Source organism: Bufo bufo, chromosome 3 (assembly GCF_905171765.1).
Source record: "Bufo bufo chromosome 3, aBufBuf1.1, whole genome shotgun sequence".
NCBI lineage: Eukaryota > Metazoa > Chordata > Amphibia > Anura > Bufonidae > Bufo > Bufo bufo.
This window is the reverse complement of record NC_053391.1, coordinates 450,274,704-450,293,584: the sequence shown is the minus strand read 5'-3', so window position 1 is coordinate 450,293,584 and position 18,881 is coordinate 450,274,704. Positions and strand designations below refer to the sequence as shown.

The 18,881-nt window shown below is 43.1% G+C and overlaps 1 protein-coding gene across 1 annotated transcript in view; it reads left to right on the top strand.

Annotated features, from left to right (window-relative positions):
* The window catches only part of VWA3B (von Willebrand factor A domain containing 3B), a 185,442-nt gene that overhangs the window by 44,216 nt on the left and 122,345 nt on the right, over positions 1 to 18,881 (top strand). The window contains exons 12-19 of the mRNA XM_040425122.1: positions 5,484 to 5,615; positions 9,275 to 9,373; positions 11,088 to 11,270; positions 12,138 to 12,268; positions 12,505 to 12,644; positions 14,951 to 15,088; positions 15,467 to 15,524; positions 15,643 to 15,799. Coding sequence (XP_040281056.1) covers positions 5,484 to 5,615; positions 9,275 to 9,373; positions 11,088 to 11,270; positions 12,138 to 12,268; positions 12,505 to 12,644; positions 14,951 to 15,088; positions 15,467 to 15,524; positions 15,643 to 15,799 — 1,038 coding nt within the window. The remainder of the gene's footprint in view (positions 1 to 5,483; positions 5,616 to 9,274; positions 9,374 to 11,087; positions 11,271 to 12,137; positions 12,269 to 12,504; positions 12,645 to 14,950; positions 15,089 to 15,466; positions 15,525 to 15,642; positions 15,800 to 18,881) is intronic.

The window sequence follows — 18,881 nt, the reverse complement described above, 5'->3', positions numbered from 1 at the left end:
CTAGGCTAAAAAGTGTTAGCTCCTCCCGTCGGCTACACCCCCTCCAGCCTGGAGAGAGCCTATCAGTTTTTAGCTTAGTGTCTGCTGTGTTTTTTTGTTTTTCTTTTTTTATAGGTATGTGGGAACAGGGCTGCCTAGCCTCCCTGTGCCCCCGGGCAGCATGGCCCGGGTCGGTTTACCTCCCCGTCCAGCTTCCCCAAGAAGAAAAGGAGGACCAGGGCAGCCTCGCTCCCCTGCATCCCACCAGCCAAGGGGTCACCTGAATCCTGCCCTGCCTCCATACCAGCTCCCTGCCACTTCGGTGCCAGCGGCTGAAGAGGTAACCCTGCTGACCCACCAAGGGAGGGTGAATGGAAGAGGATGAAGATGGGGTGAGTAGTCTGGATGAGTGTCGTTATGCTCCACCTATCCCTCCCTCCCTTTCCTGGGCCCGCCTGTTCTCCAGTCCTTTAGTTTGGCCCTGGGTCGGGGATCCTGGGTTGTACCTCCGGCACTTCTTCTAGCGGCCGCCCGGAAGTGCAGTTTTGGCCGGCCGCCCCTCTAATTTAGGCCCCGATCTCTACTGAGGCCTATCTCTCTCTGCGACCTTCTCGATCCCGGCGCGCTTCTGGCTCGCTGTTTTTCCCCCCGGTCCCGGAGGCTTACTAGGCCGCGATTTTGCCTGACCTCCCCCTTCTCCCTACACTTAAGGGGTGGGTCCCTCTCCCTCTGGACACTCTCAGGGGGCGGTGTTTCCTCTTTTTTTTTCGCGCTGGCCCTCGAGAAAAGCCCCTAAGGCTTTTTCCTTGCATGACGATTTTCTGGCTGCCATTGCCAAGGCATGGGACCATCCAGATCGTCGTTTCAGCGCTTCTAAACTCCTCAATCTGTTATACCCCTTTCCGCCAGACCTGGTTGTGAATGGTCATCCCCGCCCAAAGTGAACCCGCATGGCGAGAGTCTCTCTAAGCATACCGTTATCCCCGTGGCCGATGGCACGTCCCTTCAGGACCTGTGGATCGCCACCTGGAGTCTTTTACTTAGTCCACCTTTGCGGCGGCTGGCTCCGCGCTTCGTCCGCTCTGTGGTTGCCTCTCTGTAATGGGACGAGTTCCTTTCCTCGGTGGACATTCGGGACGCGTACCTGCACGTTCCCATAGCTCCCGCGCACCAGCGTTTTCTTCGCTTTGCGGTAGAGTCTCACCGCTACCAGTTCCTGGCTCTACTCTTCGGCCTAGCAACAGCACCGCGAGTATTTACAAAAGTGCTTGCTCCTCTCCTTGCCCTTCTTCGTTCCAAGGGCATCACCCTGATCCCCTATCTGGACGGCATCCTCGTCAGGGCTGCGACCTTCGGTCAGAACGAGGACAGGTTACACATCACCCTGGATGCCCTGCCATGTTTTGGCTGGTCAGCACTGCATCCCAGCAGGCGGATTACTTTCCTCGGCATAATCCTCGACACGGCCGCGGCAACAGTCCGCCTCCCCGGACAAGTGGTTATCCCATCTGCGGTCGGTTCATCTTCCTCTCCGACGCAGACGTCTGTCGAACCGGTTTTGCATGCGTGTGTTGGGAACGATGGTCTCTTCCTTCGAGGCGCTCCCATTTGCACAATTTAACACTCGTCCTTTCCAGCGGGAGATCTTGTCTTCCTGGGACAAGACATCACCCTTCACCCGCAGGTGCGGTCGGACCTCAGGTGGTGGCTCTCAATTCCAACCCTGGTCTCTGGCAAATCCTTTCTCCCGGTCTCGTGGTCGGTCATCACCACCGATGCCAGCCTCCTCGGATGGGGCGGAATCTTCCCACCTCGGACAGTCCAAGGCAAATGGTCTCTGTTGGAATCCAGACTGCCCATCAACATCCTGGAACTTGCTATCCATTTGTCCCTGCTTCATTGGACTCCTCTCCTGAGGGGACGGCTGGTCTGGATATAGTCAGACAATGCCACAGCAGTGGCATACATCAATCATCAAGGGGGAACCCGCAGTCAGGCGGTGATGGCAGAGTCTGCCAAGATTTTGAAGTGAGCGGAGGAACATGTACCAGCTCGACAGTCTACATTCCTAGAGTGGAGAATTGGACGGCGGACTTCCTCAGGTGAAAGACCGTGGACCCCGGCGAGTGGTCGCTGCACCCAGAGGTGTTCAACTCCATCTGTCTCAATTGGGGCCATCCAGATGTGGATCTGATGGCATCCAGGATCAACCACAAGCTTTCTACCTTCATTTCACGGACAAGAAATTCCCGGGTAGCCGCACTGGTGGCCCCATGGGACGGCTTTTCCCTCCTGTACATCTCCCCCCCTCTCCTACTCCGGGTCCTTCTCAGAATCAAGGGGGAGGGCATCCAGACAATTCTCATTGCTCCGGATTGGCCGCGGCGAGCCTGTTACACCAATCTCATCCTTCTTCTAGGAGACGCTCCGTGGCCTCTTCTGCGCAGGGATGACCTTCTCTCTCAGAGACCCGTCTTCCACCAGCATTTAGAATCGCTACGTTTGACGGCGTGGCTATTGAGACCGCCATTCTGAAGCAGCGGGCTTTCTCCGACTGACTCATTCACACCATGATTAAGGCCAGGAAGCCAACATCATCCAAGATATCACAGGACTTTACAGGGATTTGAACCTTGTGCTTGGTTTTCTCCAATCAGCTCATTTCAAGCCTCTTGACACGGTTTCTCTCCACCTTCTTTCCTGGAAAGTGGCCTTTCTGGTGGCGGTCACCTCCATTATATGCATGTCGGAATTGGCGGCGCTCTCCTGTAGGGAGCCCTTTCTTCTGCACCAATGTAAGGTGGTGCTTCGCCCTGTGCCTTCCTTACTTCCGAAGGTAGTCTCCGCCTTCCATGTCAACGAGGACATCGTTCTCCCCTCATTTTGTCCCTCGCCTTCACATCCTAGGAAATGGGCCCTCCACCAGCTGGACGTGGTTCGTGCCCTGCGGATTTATTTATCTGCTTCAGAGTCGTTTCGGCGTAAACGACTCACTGTTTGTTTTCCTGAGGGTCCTCACAAGGGTTTGGCAGCCTCCAAAGGAACGATTGCCAGGTGGATCCGCTTGGCCATTGCCGAGGCGTATCGCTCCCGGGGCAAGGCTCCGCCCCTCCGTATCACGGCTCATTCGACCAGGGTGGTGGGCGTTTCTTGGGCCTGTTTCCACCAGGCTTCCGCTTTACAGTTGTGTAAAGCGGCAACCTGGTCTTCCTTGCACGTGTTCACCAAGTTCTACCAGGTGCATACCTTTGCATCGGCAGACGCCGCTGTGGGCCGCAAGGTCTTGCGGGCTGCGGTGTCTTAGGCTCCCACAGATTTGACTTCCATGGGCGTGTGGTTTCTCCCTCCCGTGGACTGCTTTGGGATGTCCCACGGTCCCATGTCCCCCAATGATACGAGCGACAAAACCAGATTTTTGTGGACTCACCTGTAAAATCTTTCTCGCTGAGTTCACTGGGGGACACAGCTCCCACCCTTTGTTCTCTAATTTTGCCACAGGTGACTAGTGGGGTCCTCAGTTCTGGGTTCGGACCCACTGGTTATTGTTATGTTATTTCATTTCTGATTTATTTTCCTCCTATTGCTTGTGCACAAACTGATAGGCTCTCTCCAGGGTGGAGGGGGTATAGCCGGTGGGAGGAGTTAACACTTTTTAGCCTAGTGTCGCCTCCTAGCAGCAGCTATACCCACGGTCCTGTGTCTCCCAATGAACTCAGCGAGAGATTTTACAGGTGAGTCCACAAAAATCTTGTTATTTACTAAATTTACCATCAGACACAATTGATATTGCTCTGCAGAACAATGCACTATGTTGGACTAGCGTATATTCTGAAGTGTATTAAAGGGGTTGTCCAGGATTGCCCGATTCCAAAAACAGCTCCACACTTGTTAATGGGTTGTTTCTGGGGTCAATGGGGTACTTTATCCTTTTTATTGTCTCTACCTTTTGAGAAATACACATAGAAGAGATTGTTGGTGACACTATCAAGATACAGCTTCAACATTTCTTAAGGCCCCTTTACACTGCTCAATTGAGAAGACGATAGTCGGCAAGGAAGCGTTTCTTCCCGACAATCGCCTGCTCTTTAGTGGAGGATACCACTGCTATTACATGCAGTGATCTCCTTCACAGGATGAAGAGGGGTGATCGCTAATGCCATCGCCATCCCCATACAGAATCATTGTTTGCAGCAGCAGAGCATGTTTAGATGGCACGATCTGCTGCCGGCAAATGATGATTTTGGTGACCACATAAAAGATCATATTACCGGATGAACAAGCATTTTGCTCGTTCATGAAGTGATCGGCAGCACCTTTACAGATAATCACTAATCAGCGTTCCTATAAATGATTGTTAGTGATTATCTGGATGATGTTCGGCCAGTATAAAGGAACCTCGGTCTCGGTCTCCTGATCTGAGCTCCCCATTTGGTTACCATGACATCCTAGAACCTGCTGAAAGTTCCTAGGCCTGTCATAGAAAACTGCCTGCAAAGCTGTACACAAGGCACAGCTCAGCAGGTAGAGCATCAAACTCCCATACACCATAATAGTTCAGACCCGCAGAATAAGGATGTCATGTCATTTTTAGCACACAGTGAAAGCCGTAATATACAAACCCAAAAATTCTTGTCAGAACTTTTTTTTTTTTTTTTCAGTTTCACCCCACAAAGAATTTTGTTTCCGGTTTTCGAATACAAGACTTGGTGTCACTAAAAATGGAACGGAAAATTTAAAAAGTTATGGCTATTGGAATGTGGGGAGGAAATAATGAAAATTAACCAAGTCCTTAAAATTAAGGGGTTAAGCTGCCATGCACTGTGTGTTCTGGCACCTTTCTATAATAGCTGACATTTACTTTTTCAGCAGTGTGCACTACAGTAGCTCTTCTGTGGAGTTGGACCAGACAGGCTTGTCCTCACTCTGGCGCTTCCTACCGCAGTGCAGAGGTGATTAGTGGGCGTACCCTTTCTTTATCTATGGCCTACTGGTGTCAGATGCTCCACAATTAATAATTGTTGCACATCTGTGCAGGTCCATGTGCCCAAACGGTTATCTACACCAACAAGGGAGGTGAGGTAGAGTTCCGCTATAATCTATGCACGTTTTTAGACGTAGATTTGAATATGAATAAATGTGCGGGGGTTGACCGCTCATTCTCTACCCTGCTCAGCCCACTTTTTCTAAAAGTGGTGATGCTTTAAACCCCCAAAAAGCTGCAAAATTTTGTGAAACCATGGCGTGCACCAAACTTCACAACTTTTGATGCCAGTTTTTTTGGCATACAGAGGATGATAAATGTCTCTAATAGTATTATAGTGTTCTCTTGAGCAGCAATTTCTATCAAAGCTGAAATGTTTCTTTTTCTTTAAATGATGAATATAAAAGTTGTAGTGGAAGTTTTTAACCAACTGGTAAAATATGGCTCTTAATGCACGACAAGAGAGTTCTATTTAATATCTAGCTTTTGATTCTGATAAGTAAATTAACATTGATCTCTACAGGAGCAGCTGAAAGACAAGAAGATGTTTAATTTCGTAAAGTTTGACTGTAAAGTCGAGGCCTGGAAACCAAACCTGGTAGAGGTTAATGAAGAAAACATGAAAGAGGCCTGGTGCTGGATTAAGGAGCTTCAGGTAACGTAGTTCACCTGTATTCACCCAATATATACAATATTTCAACTCAAAATGATTATCCTGAACTATGAAAAGGAAAATTTCTTTGGATAACTTATAGATAAAGATAATGATGACCTACAGTATCCTGAAGAGGGGTCCGAGTCCTGACATCCCTGCTGATCAGCTGTGCTCACCGGAGCTCTGGTGAACTCTGTGGGCTCCTAGTAGCTTCACAAGCACAGTGCTGTACATTGTATAGTGGCTGTACATGGTATTGCAGCTCAACCCCATTGACTTGAATGGGGCTAAGCTGCAACTAGGCCATTTGACTAATGTACGGTGACGTCACATGGCCTAGGAAAAGGCCACAGTGTTCACAGAGCGCCGAACCTCTTCTAACAGCTGATTGGCGGGGGTCCTGGGTGTCGGATCCCCGCCAATCTGATATTGAGGAACTATTCTGAGGATAGGTCATCAATTGTAATTCCTGGATAACCCCTTTGATCCTCCTGAAATTCATCAGAATGGCTGCTCACAATTACTTATTGGAGGTTTCATCCACGTGCCGCTCTCTTAAATTTACATGCAGTAGATTTTGTTGCAGAAATTTCAGCAACTTCAAATCAGTTCCATTCATTTGAGGCAATCACCTATTTCTGTATCTCCTAATCAAAGGGGAGCTACCATACAAGCTAATATTCATTTCACCTGGGTCATTCGAATATGTTCAACAGGCTTTAGGGGTTTATGGCTACACGGCAACATGTGCAACATTTCATGTAATGTAACATACTGCAACTGCAACACAACAATCGCTAAAAAATCCATCCAAATTGGATTTTTGGTGACTTTCGCTACATCATTGCAGCATGCAGCGGCATGTACGTCTACATGGCGACACATATCACCATATAGACGTGCCCTAAAGCCTCTGGATGTAAGCAGTGAATGAGTCTATTCACTGACAACAAGCAGAAATCCTATAGTATAAGGAAATAAAATAAAATCTATAAGAAAGTTTGAAAACTTTTAATTATACAATGAAACACAAGCTTTATGCAGGGCATTTATCATTCTAAGGGCTCATTCAGACGGCCGTATGCTGTCTGCAAAAATACTGAATGCTATCCGTTTTTTTGCGGATCCGCAAAAAAAATGAAACATGTCCTATACTTGTCCGTGAAAATCAGGACATGGCCCTATTGAAGTCTATGGGTCCGCAAAAATACTGAATGCTATCCGTTTTTTTGCAGATCCGTTTTTTTGCGGATCCGCAAAAAAACGGATAGCATTCAGTATTTTTGCGGACAGCATACGGCCGTCTGAATGAGCCCTTAGTGTGTCACTTTTCTGGTGGGAAATTGTCACATGTTCTAGGACACATCTCTTATGCGCAGAATTCTGCAGCAGTTATCCCCCTATGCCACATTTCTCCACTTTTCAAAGTATTGTATTTTTAAGGACAAGTTTAGTGTTTAGATCTCTTTGATGGCACATTTACTATGTGCGACTTTTGCAAAAATCGCAAAAAGTCGCATCTCCACGCCAAGCAAACCCTGATGTTTTTCCACTGACAGTGGCGAAAACACATCACACTTGCGCCAAATTGAATAAAATCCAGCGCGATTTCATAAATTTGGCACAGCAACACAAACCTAGATAGACTTAAAAGGGTTCTGCAGTTTTTCTTTCTGATCTATCTTCTGGCCAAGCCCTCTTCACTTGAATAGAGTTTAGCCGTGCCCAGGCCAGTGATCCTATTAATGACGTCACTGGACCTGTGGTAAACAGAGAGAAGGCCATGGCGCTACTGGAGCGCAACTGCCTTCTCAAACAGCTGATCGGCGGGGGTCCCGGGTGTCGGGACCCCAGCCGATCGGATGCTAATGATCTATCCAGAGGATGGATCATCAGAAAGAAAAACTGCAGAACCCCTTTAAAACTGACACCAAAATCACCTTTAAAATGCATTAACACTCTTCTAAGTATATTAGTAGTAATTCCTTTTCTTACTAAAGTATGAGATAATGTTGCATTAGGCTCTGGTGTGAGGATCTATTTAACCTGTGCAGAAGTTCAGTTGATTAGATGGATGTATTTGCTTCAGACATGACTGAGAATACACTTTGCTCATTCACTGATATACAGTCCTGTGCAAAAGTTTTAGGCCGGTATGGAAAAATGCTCCAAAGTAAGAATGTTTTAAAAAATAAAAGTGTTAATAGTTTTTTTTATTAGTTAACAAAATGCAAAGTGATTGAACAAAAGAGAAATCTAAATCAAATCAATATTTGGTGTGACTACCCATTTGCCTTCAAAACAGCATCAATTCTTCTAGGTACACTTACATCTTCTAGGTACACTTGCAGATTTTGAGTCTTCACTGCCTGCCCTGACCTCGGCCTGATTCCTCAGTATTCCGTACCGTTGTCTCTTGTCCCCTGTGGATTAGCTGTCAGTTGAACAGAGTCTACTTCAAGAGGTAGTGGTCTGGTGGTTCCCCTGCAGTGAAGCCCAGATCAAAGAGTGAAGAACAGGGGGGGCCACTTAGATAACGCTCTTGGGAGTAGTCCCAAGCCAGATTTGTTCAAGTGACACAGTGAGTCCACACCCACTGTGTAACCAAGAACAAGGAGTCCTGGAAGTGATCATATGGCCCCCACAGAGCCATGATGGCAATATCATTGAGTCTGTCTGGGATTACATAAAGATATAGAAGAATTTGAGCAAGACTACATCCACAGAAGATCTGTGGCTACTTCTTAAAGATGTTTGGAACAACCTCCCTGCTGAGTTCCTTCAAAAACTGTGTGCAAGTGTACCTAGAAGAAGTGATGCTGTTTTGAAGGCAAAGGGTGGTCACAATAAATATTGATTTGATTTACATTGCTATTTTGTTCTTTGACTGTGCATTTTGTTAATTAATAAAAATAAAGTATTTTTAAGGCATTTCTACTTTCAGGCATTTTTCCACATCTGCCTAAAACTGTTACACAATAGTGTACACCAACAGATACCTGATCCTGCATACAGCTAGAATAATAATAACTATGAATATATAAACCAGTGCATGTGTTATATCTATTATTCATTCCAAGACTTTTCTAGATTTGTATATGGTGCCAAATTATTTTATTATACTCCATATATTTGCTCCTTTTATAATACACGTATACATGCAGCCCTTTTTCCCACACATATGTACACACAATCACTATGCATACACATTTTATCCTTTCAGCCTCTCTGAAGGGGTCCATCCGAAACCATAATAAACCAATCTAACCTGACCAATCACATTCTGGCCAACTTTTGATTTCTTGTTAGCAAGGAAAGGAGCAGTGTAAAAGGATAAGCACCTGCAGGATCAGGCTACACAGGTGTTGATTGTAGTCTGTAACCATGGAGTACCACAGGTACTCTATTGAAGCTAAATCTGCAAATTGGTGGGTTATTTTTAATCAAGAACATTTCTAAGTTATTTTACATACTTCATTATACTTATACTTTATTTTACATACTTTGGAGCAATAAAAATTGTTGCAGTTTGTTCAAAAATAATTAATATGCCTGCTAAATAAAATTATCTTTATATTATTTTCTGGTTGGTGGACAAAATGTTCAGTTTAATAAGATTGAAAGATGTGACACGTATTTCTTAACCTTTCCATTTAAAGGTTGGCAGTTCAACAAATACCTTGAAGGCTCTCCAGGTTGCCCTCACTGACAGTAATACCCAGGCAGTTTACCTGCTTACTGATGGGAGACCCGATCAGGTACTAACAATGCAGCTAAATGTACCATTATAAATAGTAGATACTAGCAGACCAGCTGTGTGTCATGGTCAGTCCAGTAGACAGCCTATTCATTCTGGATCTCTTCTTTAAATTGAAACTTCCTCATGGGTGTATGGACTTCTGGACAATGTGCTGGTTGCTTCCTCAGGTTAGTCTCCATTAGCAATAGATGACTTGGAAATTCCTGCTGGACAATAGGCAGAAGCAAAATCATTCACCAGATGTCAGGGCTGGTAGAATTCATGCAAGTTGGGTAAACAGGCATGGATAAGGGCAGGCAGTGATCAGATAGTATAGCAAGGAACAATCCAAGTCTTAAGTAAAGGAAAAGACCACCTTAACAAAAACATGGAAGCCAAAACGACCTTGTTACTGAGGCAAAGATGGGATGTCAGAGACAATGTGTAGGGGGAAACTTCTCCAGCTGCATTTCTCTGACTGGGTAGATATTTAGTTGTTGTCCACTTGCCACTTGCGATAAAGAAGTCTAGCATTTCTGTTTTTTCAAATAAAAGTCATTTGTCTGACAGACAGCAAAGATTTAAAACAGAGAGGCGCAAGGGATTTACAAGAATAGTAAAGGAGATTAAGAGTGGAAAACAGAAATAAGCATAGGAGACAGAGACTGCCCAACCACAGAGGATGGTCAAGAAAGTCTGGCTTCTTGCCAGAACCAAGGAACTTTTAATCCATTTTGTGGGTATTTGCCACTTGGGCGTTTGCCTTAAAATTTTGCACATTAGACACATTTCGTACATTAATATCAGGAGTTAAATGCATTATTGACTACAATGGTTTTGTTGTGTATGGTGCTGTCTCTGTCTCTGACCATCCCAACTGCTTTTTCTGAATGAGGCTTCATTTTGCTGCCTCCTTTAAGGGGTTTTCTGAGATTTTTTATTTTTTTTTACTGATAACCTAGCCTCAGGATAGGTCATCAGTATCTGATCGGTGAGGGTTTGACACCCGGGACTCCCGCCGATCAGGTGTTTCGAAAAGACACCGCCGTTCCTGTGAGCGTCGCGGCCTTCTCTCTGCTTTTCCTAGGCCAATGATGTCACGTTCATTGTTCACGTGGCCTAGGAGCAGCTTTGTAAGCTTGACTTTACAAGGGCCAGACTCCTGTCAGTCAGTTGGCTCAGTATATTGATCCCAAAAATGAAGAGGCCATAATATCCCCTTCCCAGTTTTACCAGATGCATCAACACTCTTGTTTGTGTGCTGTGTATCATATTGCTGTTCATCTCCGTTAAAGTGCAATTACAAGAGTGGTACTGTGTATGTTAGAACAGGAAGGAGCTGTAGCACTTCTTGTCTCTCATGATTGATAAGGGTCTTAGCCAGGGTCGGACTGGCCCACCAGAGTACCAGAGGCTCCTGCAATGGGCCCAAGCTCTGACAATAATGGACCCCAGTAAAACAGGACCCATAAGGTCCTATATACACAGAGGGTGGACTCTCAGAATAATTTCCTCTGGTGAGCATAAGGAACTTCAGTCCAACACTGCTCTCAGCAGTGGGGCCTGCATGAATCATATATATGCTATATCCTAGAGAACCGAACAGACAAAGGATTGTTAAAATGTGGAAACTTTATAGCAGAATAGAAATCTTGTATTATTTATTACCACACTCTAGCACTAACATGGACAGAAATGTTAACCAATAATAATGAATATTTCATCTTTTACAGCCAACTGAAATAATTATTGATCAAATTCATTTCCTTAATCATATACCTGTACACACGATTTCATTTAACTGTGATGACACCGAGGCAAACACCTTTTTATATGAGCTTTCCAGCAAGTCTGGTGGTCGTTTTCACACTTACAGTAGTTACCTTAAGGATCCTGGTGCTCCTCAGCCTTTTTTGGTAAGTTTCCACATACATATAGAATTCATAGTTAAAGGGGTTGCGTCACTTCAGCAAGTGGCATTTATCATGTAATGAAAGTTAATACAAGGCACTTACTAATGTATTGTTATTGTCCATATTGCTTCCTTTGCTGGCTAGATTCATTTTTTCATCACATTATACACTGCTCGATTCCATGGTTATGACCACCTTGCAGTCCTTCAGCGGTGGCAGTGCTTGCACACTTTAGGAAAAAGTGTCGGCCTCTCTGGTGGCCGGGACTGTGGGAGCGCACTTTTTATGTTCCCTATCCTCATCAATATCTGATAGGCAGGTGTCCAACCCCCTGAACCCCTATTAGCAGCTGTTATGCATTATTGTGTAGAGCAGGGATCACCAACTTTTGGCACTACAGCTGCTGTGAAACTACAACTCCCAGCATGCAAACATGCTCAGCGGTTCTAACTTCCATAGAAGTGAATGGAGCACTCTGGGAGTTGTCGTTTCAGAACATCTGGAGGGCCGGAGGTTGCTGATCCCTGGTGTAGAGGAAGGAGCTGGTAATTGTAGTGCTGTTCACATTGAAGTGAATGGTAGCAGCGCTGTCTACCACACAGTGCACAGAGCGGTGTAGTGCTAGCGTAAATTTTCGGCACCAGAGCTACTTCTCAAACAGCTGATTGGTGGGGGTGCAGAGTTTCGGACCCGCACACATCAAATATTAGGTTATCAATATTAAAATAATGGAATACCTCTTTAATCAAATGAATGGTTGTGTGAACAATTTCCTACCATCCAATACCTGTTATTTTTTCCTTGTTGGTTACTTGCAGGGTATAAATCACATTGTTATATACTTGTTATCTGACATGTTCTGGTTTTCAGAGTGAGGACATACAATTACTTTCAAAGGAGATTGAAGAGGGAAAATCTACACTGAAAAAAATAAAAAAACTCCATACAGATTGTTTGATGTTAGACTGGTACCATAATGGAGACCGTGATCTTCTGCAAAGGTAACAGTATCTTCATATTGTGTATTATAGCTTGATCATTTAGACTAGTATATTCACAACTAAAACATGATTATTGCAATGATGATGCACCAGCTCTGGGATATTCTGGACATTAAACCTTGTTGAACCTCAGGGTTCCATCATGACAGCAAAGTAACATATATAGAGCCTTAAACAGGGGAGGATGACCGAATAAATCAGATGTAAATGTTAGATTATTGTATTGGACTTTGCAGGACATTACAGAAACAAAGCCATACATCCCTGTCAGGGCTGCATTCAGCAGATGAACATAGACCTTCTTCATCGTCATTGCTGCATAGGTCAAGTGTAAGTCCTCCTCGGCTTCTCCAGAGAAAGAAGACACGGCATGCAGGTAATCCCGCTCTGTATCCCGATCTGATGCTGCTGTACAAAAACAGTTCTTTAAATCTGTTTATTAGTGGAGCCAGGGCAGACTCCAGGTTTATGTGGGACTTTGGACTATTGAGTCACAGTGAACCCCATTATGCCTCAACATCTTCCATCCGGTATACTATACACTAGTAATTGCACCAATGACTAATGAACTGTAGATATTTCAGACACCATTTTGTCAAACACTTTAAGACAGGCATCCTCAAACTGCGGCCCTCCAGCTGTTGCAAAACTACAACTCCCAGCATGCCCGAACAGCCTACAGGTATCAGCCTACAGCAGGGCATTGTGGGAGTTGTAGCTTTACAACAGCTGGAGGGCCGCAGTTTGAGGATGCCTGCTTTAAGGAGTTGTGTCCCCATGGGTGATAAGGGTTAATTATCTGATCAGTGGAGGTCCAACCGCTGCGAACACCACTAACGTCCTGACACGCGGTATGCATGGAACAGCAGGTCACATATGTGTGCTGCTGCTGTTCCATTCATTCTCTAAGGGACTGCCAAAAATAGAGAGTACAGTTCTAGGAGAGACGTTTCTAACTTGGCACAACCCCTTTAAAAAAGCAGTCCCACAAAAAAAAATATTCTCTTTCCCATTAGAAGGTACATGATGTAAATTGTAGTAAAGGTAGCCTTCTTACCGGTGACTGCAGTTGTAAGTTATCCACTCACTTCTGGTCCTCTCCTGTGTCATGTGACCAACACTGGTCATGCTCCTAGGAATGAATAGAGTACTGACTTCCTGTCTAAACATTAGCTGCTGTGTCAGTTGGAGATTCTGAGTGCTGGTCACATGACACAGCTAAGGATCAGAAGGGAGGTTATAACTCACAAATACAGTCACTGGTAAGAAGATTACCTTCACTACAATTCACATCATGTACCTTTATAACAAGTCAGAGAATAAAAAAATGTTTGGGAGTGCTTCTTTAAGTGGTTCTTTTCCATGACAAAATGGGACTAAAGGCTGACCTCCAGTTGCCAGGTTGATGGAAACTGCTGAGCAGGCCGGAACTCCGCTGCTTTTGTAACACCCATTGCAATAACAGAGTTACAGAAGCAGCGTAGCTTGTTCTGCCTTAAGACAGCATCAGTTCTTCTAGGTACACTTTCACAGAATTTTTGAAGAAACTTTATAGGGAGTAAGCTCACTCATAATTGTGCCTAAGAACACTTCCATGAATAAAGAATAGTATCAAGAGAAAGTTATTCCAAAGATCCAGGAGCTATTTGGTGATGAACAGTGCTTTAAAATTTGATGATGGAGCAGCATGCCACAAGGCAAAAGTGATAACTAAGTGGCTCAGTGAAGAAAACACATTTTGGGTCCCCACTCCCCAGATCTCCATCCCATTGAGAACCTGTGGTCCATCCTAAAAAAGTGGGTGGACAGACAAAAACACTGAAATTATGATAAACTCCAAGCACTTATTAGTCAAGAATGGGTTGCCATCAGTCAAGATTTGGCCCAGAATCTGATATCCAGCATGTTAAGGTGATTTGCAGAAAAAGAAGGGTCAACACTGGAAATATTGAGTCGTTACATAAACTTGATGTATTTGTTGATAAAAGCCTAAAAACGTATGAAATGCTTAGAATTGTATTTCAGTATACCATAGAAACACTTAGCAAAAAAACACTGAATTAGCAAACTGTGAAAAACAAAATTTGTGTCAGTCTCAAATCCTTTCACCACTACTGTATATGTACATATTAGAATAGAGAACCTTTTTTCAAATTAAAATGATTTAATTAAGGGGTTCTCAGAGACTTTACTACTGATTACCTGTCCTCTGGATAGGTCATCAGTATCTGATCAGTGGGGTTCCGACACCAGAGACCCCCGCCGATCAGCTGTTTGAGAAGGCACCGGCTCTAGCAGTAGCGCTATACCCTACTCTCAGCTTAGTCTAAGTCATGTGAAATCACGTTAATCGTCACATGGCCTAGGCGCAGCTCAGCCCCATTGTAGCGAATTGATACCAAGCTTTCAAATGGAGAGCGTTGTGCTTGGTGAGGAGAGAGAAGGCCATGGTGCTACTGCGAGTGCCACTGTTTTCTCAAACAGCTGATCCGCGTGGTCCTGGGTGTTGAACCACTACCGATTAGATACTTATAACCCAGTGAAGTCTTGGAAAACCCTTTTAAGCGACTAGTAACATTTTACTTTTTGTTTTCTTATTTTGTCTCCAACTATGTGTATAAAGTATAAATTCATTTAGTTTTTAACTTTTTTTTACATTCTCTGTCTTGGGTTCACTAACAGAACATACAAGGTCTAGCCTTCTGAGGGCCCTGAGCCATGGAGTCAGACTATCTGAGAGTATAACAGATTTACATATGCCACCCGAGACTAAAGAGTTGTTTCTCAACATGGACAAGAAAACAGCATCTGTCCTTAAAGGTAATTTTTGCGAAATGAAAGGTAAAATACAGCTTAAGTAGATACATGAAGGTGGCCATACACATTACTTGAGTGTCAAGAGAACTGGATGATAACCTTAACAGGGCTTATGAATAAAATTGGTCTTAATTTGGACACCCAACAATACATTATACTTTTGATTACACAGAACAGCAAATTTTTAATTGTTAAATCAAATTCCCTTTTTCTGCACAATATATTCCTATTGTTACTGAGTATTTTTCTAGTTTTTATGAATTGCCCCATTTATAGTATGAATGGTTTGTCCATATTACCTGCAGTAAAGTAGAATTTTTAGCTATAGCTCACATGGTTGATAGATTCATATACGAACACAGTTTTACGTTTGCATCGCAGAGCTGAAGCTTATAGATGGCAGAAAAGTTCAAGCAAAAGTGAAGAAACTACCTAAAAGGTATGTGTGCACTTTATGGAGCTCCTTTTGTATTCACTTTTTATGTTTTTATTTTTTTTATATCAATTGTATGTACAAGATCCTAAATTACTGTTCATTGTTGTTAATAATATTTCAGTTCTCTGGACATTTCTTCAACTCGCTGGCTGAAAACCTCTGGGCTGGTGCCAAGGAGGCTTACTATAATGGATGCCTTGGCACCAACAACTGTGCCACACTCTGCTAAGTATATTCCAATTCTGGATAAGCATGTTGTTTCTAAAGTATTTGATGAGGTAAGAACACTTGACGTGTGTAGTTTAGGGTGTAAAGTATTCAAGACTAATAATATAATACAAATATAAGAGGGGAAGAACACCTTAAGGTGCCAACTCTCAGGGGGCAGTGTTCATGGAGATAACTCCACTTGTGGTCACTGCACATATATCATTAAACCTAGCACTTGCTGGAAAAAGTCAGGATATGTTCACACCTCGCAAAATGGTTGCTGATATGTCTGCTACTTAGAATTGGTTACATACATTTGAATGGGCTTGCAATTTTTGCTCAGTGATCCCCAAGACCCCCATGTAAATATTAATAAGTGAGGGGTGGACATAGAGGGCAAACTGCGGCAGTAGTTGCTCTTCAGATACAGATATATTTCTATGTTATTTAAATATACTGGAACTTCTGTTATCGTATTAATGTATAGAATACAGATTTTCTTTGCACAGATTTTGATGCACGATTGTGGACATTAGATGCTTAAAGTACGTTTCCAAACTTCCACTGAAATCATATATATATATTTAGTGTGTGTGTGTGTATATATATACTGTATTTTGTATATATATATACATACTGTATGTACACTATAAATATACTATATGACAACAGGGAAGATGTCCAATAATTCTATTTCTTATTTGTATGCTGGAATTATATTGGCAGAACAATTTTACTGTAGTTGGCCCAAGAAGTATAATTTCATTGTGCCGAAAAGATAAGTCATTATCAGGAATTTTTGTAGTGATTCATTTAGTTACCACTGAGGGGCAGTGTGGAGCTACTGCTACGATGTTATGTACAGTGAATATAAAAAGTCTACACACCCCTGTTAAAATGTCAGGTTTCTGTGATGTAAAAAAAATTAGACCAAGATAAATCATTTCAGAACTTTTTCCACCTTTAATGTGACCTATAAACTGTACAACGCAATTCAAAAAACAAACTGAAATCTTTTAGGTGGAGAGAAGGAAAAAAAATAAAAATAATTATATGGTTGCATAAGTGTGCACACCCTCTTATAACTGGGGATATAGCTGTGTTCAGAATTAAGCAATCACATTCAAAATCATATTAAATAGGAGTCAGCATACACCTGCCATAATTTAGTGTCTGATTAACCCCAAATAAAGTTCAGCTGCTCTAGTTGGTCTTTCCTGAAATTTTCCTAGTCGCATCCCACAGCAAAAGCCATGGTCCACAGAGAGCTTCCAAAGCATCAGAGGGATCTCATTGTTAAAAGGTATCAGTCAGGAGAAGGGTACAAAAGAATTTCCAAGGCATTAGATATACCATGGAACACACTGAAGACAGTCATCATCAAGTGGAGAAAATATGGCACAACAGTGACATTACCAAGAACTGGACGTCCCTCCAAAATTGATGAAAAGACGAGAATAAAACTGGTCTGGGAGAGGCTACCAAGAGGCCTACAGCAACATTAAAGGAGCTGCAGGAATATCTGGCAAGTACTGGCTGTGTGGTACATGTGACAACAATCTCCCGTATTCTTCATATGTCTGGGCTATGGGGTAGAGTGGCAAGATGAAAGCCAGGCAAGACAAAGAAAAACATCCAAGCCAGGCTTCATTTTGCAAAAACACATCTGAAGTCTCCCAAAAGCATGTGGGAAAAGGTGTTATGGTCTGATGAAACCAAGGTTGACCTTTTTGGCCATAATTCCAAAAGATATGTTTGGTGCAAAAACAACACTGCACATCACCAAAAGAACACCATACCCACAGTGAAGCATGGTGGTGGCAGCATCATGCCAAGGGGCTGTTTTTCTTCAGCTGGAACTGGGGCCTTAGTTAAGCTAGAGGGAATTATAAATAGTTCCAAATACCAGTCAATATTGGCACAAAACCTTCAGGCTTCTGCTAGAAAGCTGAACATGAAGAGGAACTTCATCTTTCAGCATGACAACAACCCAAAGCATACATCCAAATCAACGAAGGAATGGCTTCACCAGAAGAGGATTAAAGTTTTGGAATGGCCCAGCTGGAGCCCAGACCTTAATCCGATTGAAAAATCTGTGGGGTGATCTGAAGAGGGCTGTGCACAGGAGATGCCCTCGCAATCTGACAGATTTGGAGTGTTTTTGCCAAGAAGAGTGGGCAAATCTTGGCAAGTCAAAATGTGCCATGCTGATAGACTCATACCCAAAAAGACTGAGTGCTGTCATAAAATCAAAAGGTGCTTCAACAAAGTATTAGTTTAAGGGTGTGTACACTTATGCAACCATATTATTTTATTTTTATATTTTTTCTTCCCTCTACCTAAAAGATTTCAGTTTGTTTTTCAATTGAGTTGTACAGTTTATAGGTCACATTAAAGGTGGAAACGGTTCTGAAATGATTTATCTTTGTCTCATTTTTTTACATCACAGAAACCTGACATTTTAACAGGGGTGTGTAGACTTTTTATATCCACTGTATACTGTAAATTTCCTGTAACATAATGTATAATTGTGGTGCACAATATACCCATTGCATTGCTAATAGTATTGTGTATAGTTATATTCACTTTTCTTCAGATCATTCAATCAATTTTATGAAACAAAATACTTAACCCCCCCAAGAAAAGATAAAAAAAGTTTTATTTAGTGTGCACATCTATTTTTGGTATATTTTTTTTTTTAAATGAGTGATTTATTTTCATAATATGTGGTATATATTTTATTTGAACTGCACAGAGAAAATGAAAGCAACATTAGAAGACAAATATACTGGTCTTACATATTCCTAAATTATTTTATACAGACAAGCGTGTTCTTTATTTGTACAGATATAACACTGTAGATCTTTACTTTGCCACAGATATGTATTTTTGTCCCCCCCCCCCCCCCCACATTATTGCTTACCAGGGCATCATCTTATTGTGTGAATGATAATAGAATATTATAGAGTTATTAGCTTGCAATCTTCAATTCCATAGGGGAGCTCACTCACATCAGATATGCACATGGAGTATAGTAATGATGAGGTCAGAGTAACAGGTTATGTTTGTCTTCATAAGGCTACTTTCACATTAGCGGCAGCCTTCTCCGGCAGGATGTTCCGGCGGGTGAACAGCCTGCCGGATCCGTGC